The 9920-nt window shown below is 42.2% G+C and overlaps 1 protein-coding gene across 4 annotated transcripts in view; it reads left to right on the forward strand.

Moving 5' to 3' along the window:
• Positions 1-6954, forward strand: part of THNSL1 (threonine synthase like 1) — a 7139-nt gene extending 185 nt beyond the window's left edge. The window contains exons 2-4 of one of the 4 annotated variants that reach the window (XM_026039457.1): positions 1192-1249; positions 2731-2817; positions 3338-6954. In XM_026039457.1, the coding sequence (XP_025895242.1) occupies positions 3384-5603 (2220 nt within the window). In that variant the 5' untranslated portion in view covers positions 1192-1249; positions 2731-2817; positions 3338-3383 and the 3' untranslated portion in view covers positions 5604-6954. Of the gene's footprint in view, positions 1-1191; positions 1250-2730; positions 2818-2862; positions 2907-3337 lie in introns of all 4 variants that reach the window. The other 3 variants (XM_026039456.1, XM_026039458.1, XM_026039459.1) reach the window with 3 other exon arrangements.
• The last annotated feature ends 2966 nt before the right edge of the window (positions 6955-9920 follow it).

Genomic DNA, 9920 nt, shown 5'->3' on the forward strand with positions numbered 1-9920 from the left:
GCGCATGCGCGGGGGCGCAGGTGAGGCTGCGGCGCCGGCGGCCGCAGCGCAGCGGGGAGCGAGGGACGGACCGGCACCGGCACCGGCACCGGCGGCGCCGCCTCTCCCGTCCCCCTGCGGCGCCTCCGAGCCGGCCGCCCCCCGCCGTGACGCGCGGCCGTTGTGCTCCCTGCCCGCGTCCGGCCCCCCCGGGCTTGCGCGGGGTGTTGCAAGCGCCTGGCTCCTTAGTGCGGGCAGTGCCGCCTCATGCCGCTCCGTTTGCTATWTTTGCCTCCCAGGAGCGAGCCTGGCACCTTGCTGGCGCCGAGCCAGCCGAGCTGAATGCGTGAGGGCGTTTGGGGAGGCCCTGGGAGGCGTCGGGCCCGTCCCGCGGGTGTCCGCGGYCGTTGGGAGCGTTGGGATCGGCTAACGGGGCTCGTGATTCTGCCCTCGGGCCGGGACAGGGGGCTGCTGCACGCAGCTACCCCGCTGGCTGCCCGGCAGGCCCCCTTAAACAGGCCTTTTGGGGCATTTTCCACGCATTTCCTCAGAACTTGGTGTGTTTTGTGCATTTGCAGAGCCTTGGGCTGTGAGGTGATCATGGGGTGCTTGGAGCTGAAAGTTTTACTTCATTTTTTGCCCCCATCTTTAGTAGCTTTGAGAAAAGCAAAAGGTGTGTGTCCAAAAGGCACGGATAGATGCCCCACTTCTCGGGTCTGAGGCCTTTGAGAGCTGTAAACTGCTGCTGGCTTCTCTGTGTTTGCCCCAGGTCACCGGGAACTAAGGCCACTCTTCACTAGAACCCCTGCCAGCAGTGATGGTTGTTAAAAATGTGGATATTTTCTAATGTTACTGGTGCTGGGAGTCCAAGTGGAGGATAAAAATGTCAAAACATCTCCTCTGCTGCARGTGTGGATGTGTAAACTCTGCTTCAAGGACAAAAGAGAAGTTCAACTTGACAGAATTGGCTGTATCTAAACTAGGCTGGTTTGGTGATGTAGCCTAGCCTAGTAAACTATTTATATATAAAATCTACTTTTTTATTTTTATTTTTTTTTAGAACTGAATAAAAAGCTAATTTCAAAAGCAATTGCATTTGACTAGCTTGTGTGTGCATATACTTTATATGGGTACAAAATTGGATTACACTGACATAGGTTAAACTGATTAAGTAGCCAGATAAAGACATTTTCTGCATTTTTCTTTCACCAGATCGACTCACTTGGTATCAGAAAATACCAYAGACTAATTGCAGCTTTATGTATACACGGTAAGTCTATAGCTAGATAAATTGATATCAATTTCCATTTACATTAACATCTGTAAGTAAGAGGAGGGCAAGTCCCTGYAGCCTGGATTTCTAACGCAGTCCCGGTGTTAGGTCAGGCAGCTCTGCAGTSTTTACTCAGTGCCTGCCCCTCAGTGTGGAGCTGACATGTAGGCTGCAAAGCTGAGTGTAGAGTAGGTGCCCTTTCCTCATGAGTAAAGTGTCRAGTGATTCCTCCTTGCAAGAAATAAAATTACTAAAATATTGTCCCTTAATGTTTTGAGCCTTGAATGTAAACTTAAATCTGCACAATTAGTAAAATACCTTTTACCTATGYCCTTGTATTTCCTACTGAATATTATAACTGTATTTCACAGATTTTGCTTTTAAGTATATTGCTGCTACACCTGAGTATTGCTTGTACTTTACAAAGACTGGAAGAAACTACAACTTGCTATTTTAATTTTATCTGCAGTGCAATTGTGGCATGTGCATTAAAACACAGTACCGGGTGTAGCTTACAATCARCRGGTAATAGAATTAAGTTTAGGGAGCTTATTCTTTGCAAACCATCTCCATGTAGAAATGAGTGAAAAGAGAACTTTAAATAATCAAAAGAAAGTGAGGTCTTAAAGGACTGCTGTGGTAGCTGGAAGCATGGATAATTCATGAGTAGGTCTTTGGAAGATAAGGCAGTTCCTGTGTGCTGCTCACCTTCTTTCTACTGCAATGCTGCTCCTGCTCTCCGTAGTTCTAAGAAGCAGTTGGAACTGGAGAGGATGTAGAGAAAAGCTACAAGAATGATTGAAGGATTTGGAAACTCACTTGATAGCGAATTTCTTAAATCATTCTTTGTAGTCTGTCATGATTAACAAGAGGAAACACATTATTAAAAAACATTTCACTGGTGAAAGTAACCACTATGTAAACTAAAAAGGGCATTTTAAGAGTGCTGAGCAAATACCTGCAGTATCACCACCTAGACTGAATTTGAAAAATACGGTTGTTAGAAATTGCTGATTGTAAATCTTCACAACAGAAATCTAATTGAGTTTTACGATGACAGAATAATAAGCACTTGGATTTATGCATCCAAAATTTCATTAGTTTCCTTAAAAGAAGTTACTTCTTGATTTTTCTGTAAGTATTTTAGACACAATCAGCGAAGAAATAATAATGTGACACTCAATTACCTTACTAAAATGAGAAATGACTGTGGAGGGGTTTTTGTGCCAGTCTGCGGATTTGTTTTTTGAGGGTGCTTCTCCTTGCCCCTAAACATCACATCTAGTTCTGGTTCTGCAGTTCCTGCTAACAGTGATAATTTCCCTAGGGAAGGAAATAACATGTTGTTATTGAGAACTTCTTGCTTATCTCTGTTGGAGATCCTGCTCTCCTAATGGTTTCTTTTGAGTACAGAGTGTTTTCATGATGCTTTTGTTCTTTCTTTGTCTCTCATTTTACGCATACTGCACCAAATAAAGGAGTGCGTCAAATATTTGCTTGGTCTCCCATTTTTTTAGAAGAGAACTGGATGCAATTCTGCCAGCCTTGCTGTCATGCAACAGTCTGTGAGTTTCCTGTGCATTTAAATGGTTCTTGTATTTGATTTCTAGAAAGAAAGTGTAAGAAATGAAAGCTAAGAACATCATAGGGGAAGGTGGGTGAATCCTGTTAACATTATGATTATAAGAAGATAATTTAATTAAGTTCCTTATTTGTAAATATCTACATAAAAGTTGATATAGGTATAACCAACTGAATTTAAAAGCCTATATATTATTATTATTTACAAATAGCACTAGCATTAAATTAGATCGGTCCTTGTTTACACATCAAGAAATGGACTATCTGAAATCAAATTTGTCCATGGGGAAATTGTCTGGAATTATGCAGGGGAATAGAACAAATAATTTTGGAAAAATACTTACTTTTTGACACCAGGAAAGCCATAATTGGATTTGTGTTCTAATTCTGACTGCTGTATCTTTCATATTCTCTAGTTTTTCTCTTGCTATTTGCTGGAGGACTAATTGCTCTCTCTCTCTCTCTCTCTCTCTTTTTTTCTTTTTTTCTTTTTTTTTTAAAAAGCAGTTGAGTGGATTGTCACATTGACTTGAAAAAGCAGCAGAGGAAGATGTTTCCCATTGTACAGTACCAACCTTTAAAATTAATAACCAAAACCACTCTTTCTAGCACGTGCTTAAAGCTGATGTTTTCAAGACCTGTAGCTTTGACACAAACATGGAAATCATGGCTCTCAAGCCATTCTCTCGTTGGAAACAAGAATATTATCCTAATGGGACCTCCGGGTGCTGGGAAAACAACAGTAGGGAGAATAGTAGGTCAGAAACTCAATTGCCCTGTGATAGATGTTGATGATGATGTCCTGGAAACAACCTGGAATATGAGCGTGTCAGAAAAGCTGCAGGATGTGGGTAACGAGCAGTTTTTAGAGGAGGAAGGAAAAGCCCTGTTGACTCTTTCAGCATCTGGAAGTGTCATTTCCCTCACTGGCTCCAATCCCATGCACGCCGCGAGCATGCGGCACGTGAAGCAGAGCGGCGTGGTCGTGTACCTGGATGTGCCCACGGCCGTCATCCTGCGCAGGCTGCAGGCCATGAAGGTGGATCGCATTGTAGGCCAGGCTCCTGGGGTGGCTCTCGGGGACATCCTGCAGTTTCGGAAGCAGTTTTACAGAAGGTGGCACGATATCCGTGTTCTTTGTGCAGGAGACACCGCAGAGGCCGTAGCAGACAAGGTGCTCGATGCRGTGAAGAGGTACCAAAACTCGGAACTGGAAACTTTTATTTCTACTAGGGCTAGTAGGTCAGGAAATGGTAAGGGAGAAGACTCTGCTAAATATTTCAGTGATGTTGTCACTGAGGGCCTAGCCCCTGATGGGGGACTCTTTGTTCCTGAGAATGGACTTCCAAAATTATCTGCTGAAGAATGGCAAAGCCTGATAGAAGCCACCTATGTTGAAAGAGCCCAGGTGATACTGGAAAGGTGCATACATCCCGCTGATATTCCTGCTCCTACCCTGGGAGAAATCGTTGGCACTGCCTACGGAGAAAACTTTGCTTGTTCTAAAATCGCCCCAGTTAGGCACCTGACAGGCAATCAGTTCCTCCTTGAGCTCTTTCATGGCCCAACAGCTTCCTTTAAGGATTTTGCATTACAGGTGATGCCACATCTATTCGCATACTGCGTTCCCAGCAGTTGCAATTACCTGGTTCTGGCAGCTACTTCTGGAGACACAGGCAGCGCCGTCTTGGACGGCTTCAGTCGTCTCCGCGATGCTGACAAGCAGAGAATTGCTGTGATGAGTTTCTTTCCTGAGGATGGTGTGAGCCACATTCAGAAAGCACAGATGATTGGCTCTCAGAAAGAAAATGCCCGGTCAGTAGGTGTCAAATCCAATTTTGACTTTTGCCAGACAGCAATAAAACAAATCTTTACTAATTCTGATTATACTGGCTTTCTCACCGTAGAATATGGAACAGCTTTAGCTGCAGCAAACTCAATAAACTGGGCACGGCTGCTCCCTCAGATAGTTTATCATGCCTCTGCATACCTYGATCTCGTTCATCAGGATATTATTGCTTTCGGAAACCCTGTAGATGTCTGCATTCCCACAGGAAACTTTGGCAACATATTAGCTGCATTGTATGCTAAAACGATGGGAATTCCTATTAGGAAATGTGTATGTGCTTCCAATGAAAACAACGTTTTGACTGAATTTGTAAGAACGGGGCTGTATGATTTGAGGGGAAGAMCATTAATTCCCACGTTATCACCAGCCATTGATATTTTGAAGTCCTCCAATCTCGAACGGTATTTGCACCTGATGGCTCRTGGTGACGGGCGGCTTGTGTCTCAGTTATACAGCCAGCTGGAAGAGCAGGGCCGCTTCCAGCTGCGGAAAGAGCTCCTCGAAAAGCTGCAAGGGGATGTGGTGGCCGGCTGGTGCTCCGAGGAGGACTCTCTCGCTGCCATCCACTCTGTGTACAGCACCACGGGGTATATTTTGGACACGCACACAGCTGTGGCTAAAGTAGTTGCGGATCGCTTGCAAGACAGGACTTGCCCCGTTATTATTTSCTCGACGGCTCATTATTCTAAGTTTGCTCCTGCTATCTTGAGGGCTTTGAGGATTGCAGAAATAAAACAGAATCCGTTAAGCCAGCTCCGCTTGCTGAGCTCGTACAGCCCTCTGCCTCCCGTCCACTGGGGCCTTTTAGAGACGCTGAAAAGGAATGAGAATGAGGATCACGAGGTCTGTGCTGCTGATACAAGCGCGCTCATGTCTCACATAGAAGCCTTAATTCAAAGCCATTTTACAAAAGTTTACTGAGCAAATCTGTCTTAAACAGGCACCTATTGTGCCAGTTGCAATACTCTCTTGGCTAAATGCATGTTTAATGCACTGTGTGCAGCTCACAGCAGAACTTCCTCCATTTGATATTCAACAGCACACAGAAATGTCTCACGCGTGTGTGAGAATTTAGGTAGTGGGGAAAGGTTCTGAATTAAGAGCATCAAAAGCCTGAAATGTGCAGGCAGGTATGGTGCAGACAGCAGCAGGGCAGGCTTTTCTTGGCAACACTGCTTCCTTCATGAGCCTGAAGCCTTCTCCAAAGGTGGGATAGTGAAGAGCTCTGGCCATTCTGAGCCCCATAGCTGTGGTTTTGAGAGGGCGATGCAATCAGTGGGTGGTCAGCTAAAGCGTCTCACTTAGGGTGTTGAAATATTATCACCTCTTGCAATTATGTTTGTATGTTATCARTGAGGGTTGATTTCAATACAGAGATTAAATATAAATGTGATGTTAGGCCTTGAACCGTGCAGTTTGGTGCTCTGTCTTGTATATTGTTATTATGTACTGTGAAGCCAATGCTTGTATACAAATGTGGTTCTTTTTTTCCCCGACAATTTTTTTCTCCCCAGATGTTTTTCTCTGTAAAACAGAATCCTTTGTTCAATATTTGTAATAACTTTTGAAACACAGTTCTTCAGTGTGGTGGACTTTCTTGTGCTTTTTCTACTTGAACTCTAAAATTTAGATTTTTTTTTAATTGTACAATAATTTGATGTTAATAGCAATCTTCAGTGTAAATAAATATTTAATTTTAGTTCTTATTTCTTGCATTTAACATTTTTAGGATACATCTTCTGTCTTAGAGGTCATACGGTTTTCTGAGAATATCTTTATTACTTCTGTTGTCCCTTCATTTCCTAAATACTTATTTGTTTTGCTTAGAATAATATAAGAAAGAAATTTCCTAAAGCTCTTAGCATCTCATCAAGAGAATTGCAAGACGAATTTCAGAGGCTGGAAATTGTGATGGCTTCAAAGGTATTCCTTGWATAACCTAAACCATGTTTGTGTTAGCAATCTGATTTCCCTAATGATGTGAATCAGCAAAGTATTTTGAAAAATTCCATTTACATCATGTGATATACTGGATTCCAGTGTAAACCAAAAGACTTGAGCAATATGTTTGTCACAGTGAATATATTGCACAACGTTAGATGTAGTCAGTTTTAAAGGTGTGACACACACACAGTTTTCTGTATCCTGCCATTCTTGGACATCCTTTCAGGATTTTTCTACTCTTTACTCAATCCTRTCTTGCTATTTCTGCAGTAATTTTGCAAAATCACTTTGCATTGTGTTTTCCAGAGGCAATATGCGAGAGGCTGTGTAATATGTAATAAACATCTCCRTGTTGGAAGAACAAATTGCTTGAATATATTGCCAAAAAAGTACTGCTGGTCTAGATGGTTTAGTGCACATCCACCTTTCCTGTCGGGACATCTGTGCTTATTTCTCACATTAGTCCCAACTGAAAAGAAATATATAATCCTGTTCCTGTGTGTGCTCAGGACAAAACAAGAATTCTTCATCTTAAATACCTGAATTGAACTGCTGGCCCAGGAGCASGTTTCAGCATGAGGAATTTCTCTATGGTTTTTCTTAGCACCTGGCTTCACAGGGCTAAAGGCTGTTTMTCATAGCAAACTGTTACAATTCATTCTAGAAACATCTGAAATGAGGAGGTTGGTGTTTGAAAGAGCACCGAAAAGGAAAAAAAMCTCCRGATTTTAAACAACATTAGACTAGAAATCTGTGACCYACCTTGAGTTAGTTAATTTATTAGCAAGAAGTGAACCTCATCCCTAACAGATATTTGTTCTGGCATGTCTCTAACAATCAATATTTCAAAGTTCATGACAAACTCGGTTTGAAGAACAAAATACGAGTAAAATTCTGAACTGATGTTTTTGTGTCCCTTTAACCACTGTCACAGCTGAAGCAACACAAGCTGAAGCTTCACAAACTGAAGAAGTATCAAGGTGTTTCATGGAGCTCAGGTAGAGGCTCCTGATCCTGAGCAGAGCTGCATGAAGGCAGTGGTAAAAGAGCCCATTTAGAAGGTATTTCTCCGAATGTCTGAAGGCTTTAACCGTACAGTGTTTGTRATTTGGGACAATTTGGTACCTTCAGCCTAAATATGAAGTGTTTCTGTGCATSGTATCTTCTTGTGTGCTCCGGAAATGGACACTATAAAGGATTCTAGTTCAACGACCAGTATGTATGTGTTAGCATGTGCTGATRCTGTGTCGTGACAGCAGCAGCAGAAAACCTCCTTGCTTAGTGCTGTGGGGCCTGGAGGGCTGGGAGAGGRGATTTCCAGCATCCTCACTGGTGATACTGGCTGCAGGGAGATGGGATAGAGAGGGARCCAACCCTTCTGTTGCTGCCAATGCCTTCCTAAAGGTCAGTCAGCAAATTCTACAGTTAACAAATATCAGSATAGTATTACTGCACTTTCTTTCATTGCTGGTATGATGAAAGACCTAAAGGGCATTAGCTGTTAGAGTGGACAGTCAGAGCTAGTTTTTCCATCTTCTGCAGCGATTGCCCCCACGAACATTGTCCATGCAATGTCAGWGTGAGGTTTTGCATTAACTCCTTCGGGGAGAACGATGCATTAATGACACGGAGAAGCAGATCTATGCTGTGATAGACCAAGGGATKGTAAAAACTGTTTAAGCTTGGTGTATGCACAGTTTGCTTACCTGATGATGGGAAGTTGCAGCCCAAATCGGTCCAAGCCAGGGGTGTGAGCCCGCATGCATATGTGCCTGCCCATGCTTGCTGCCCTGGAGCAGTGCTGTGGCTTTAGCTGCACTGTTACTCCTCTGTACAGATAAATCTTTGCTACCCAAAAACTACCTGCAGGATTTTAAGGACAGATGTAGCAAGAAGCAGATTATTTAATGTCTGTGTTTACATTTTTTATTATAACACTATTTATATGGAAAATACTTTGTTTTGCTAACAGACTTAGCAACAACTGCTCATCACGTGCCTTAGTCAGGGTGTCAGAGAATGATTTCAAAAAAAGGGTGAATAGAAGAGATAGGGGTGACTTCCAAAGGGGATTTTCTTTTTTTTTTAACATCTTGCAATGCAAAAATAATTATTATTTAGGTTTTTGAGGTGATGTGATATTTTAGCAGAGGAAASTGTACATGCAAGATTCTTCTTTTTCAAGAGATCAACTTTGTTCAAGGACACCAAGAACATACCTTGCATGTATCACACTTTCTGCATCCTTAAAATATGCGTATAGTTCTTTGTATTCACTGTCTAGCATTTTCTCTGCAAATATGTTCTTAAATTCCATCAATGTGATATAAATAAAGAAGTGGTTTCAGAATTTGCTATTTTTAAAAGTCTTGAAAGACATATTCCTTCCTGTATTTTGTTTGAAGATGGGTATATAGTAAATGCTCTAGTAATTCGCTTTGCAGAGATAGACAGGTATTAGTGAATATCTCACGTCATCCTAGAAAGAATATAAAAGAACTCCAAATATCTAAAACCTGTATTTACATTGGACCACAAACTTTAGGGTGCTGCAAGGTGTATCTGTCTTCAGAGAATTTTAAACAGAAAAGTAAAGTAAATCTGTGCCAGTTAAATCTTTTCCCTGTTTACAKTTAGCTCAGTGGTGGGTTGAACCAATTTTCTGTCCGCAGTTGGCTTGGACAGCAGTGATTTGGTTCACTTAGATTATATGTTTTCTGGCTTACAAGTGACTTTTGAATGGCTGAAATAGCGGTATGAAATGAGTTGTTCRTTTCAGTGAATTAACAGTAACAAGCAAATAATTCTAAACATGTATTAGCTACTTAAAAGATTTAAATGATAGTATTTTTCATCCAGGTCATAAATATACTCAGCACATTTATCAAATGTGGGAAATCATTGTTTTAATTTCAAATAATCAGAGTACAGCAGTCAAGAAGGCAGTCCAGGCTGGGTCCTGCTCTCTAGCATAGGGTTAATGTTGAGGGTCTCCTGGCCTTGTGGTGGAAAGTCGCTGGTGGCTGTAGAAGAAGGTTGTAGAAGGTTGACTGACAAGGTTGTGTTCTCAGGGAGCTCTCTAAGGTGCTCTCTGGCCTCTTTCTTGATTGCAGTATCCTGAAACATGAGCARGGATCAGCACATGGGCTATTAGTGGATGGATAAAGCAAAGGAAACAAAATGCTTGTTAGGAGAATTGTCCAGCAGAGTTTTATAAAGCATCTTATTTACCTGCTTGTGTGCAGTTGCTCAGAAAATTTAACCAAACACATGAAATCATGATGTTTTTTTCCT

The sequence above is a fragment of the Nothoprocta perdicaria genome, unplaced genomic scaffold (genome assembly GCF_003342845.1).
Source record: "Nothoprocta perdicaria isolate Ctin4 unplaced genomic scaffold, notPer1 scaffold_23, whole genome shotgun sequence".
Lineage (NCBI taxonomy): Eukaryota > Metazoa > Chordata > Aves > Tinamiformes > Tinamidae > Nothoprocta > Nothoprocta perdicaria.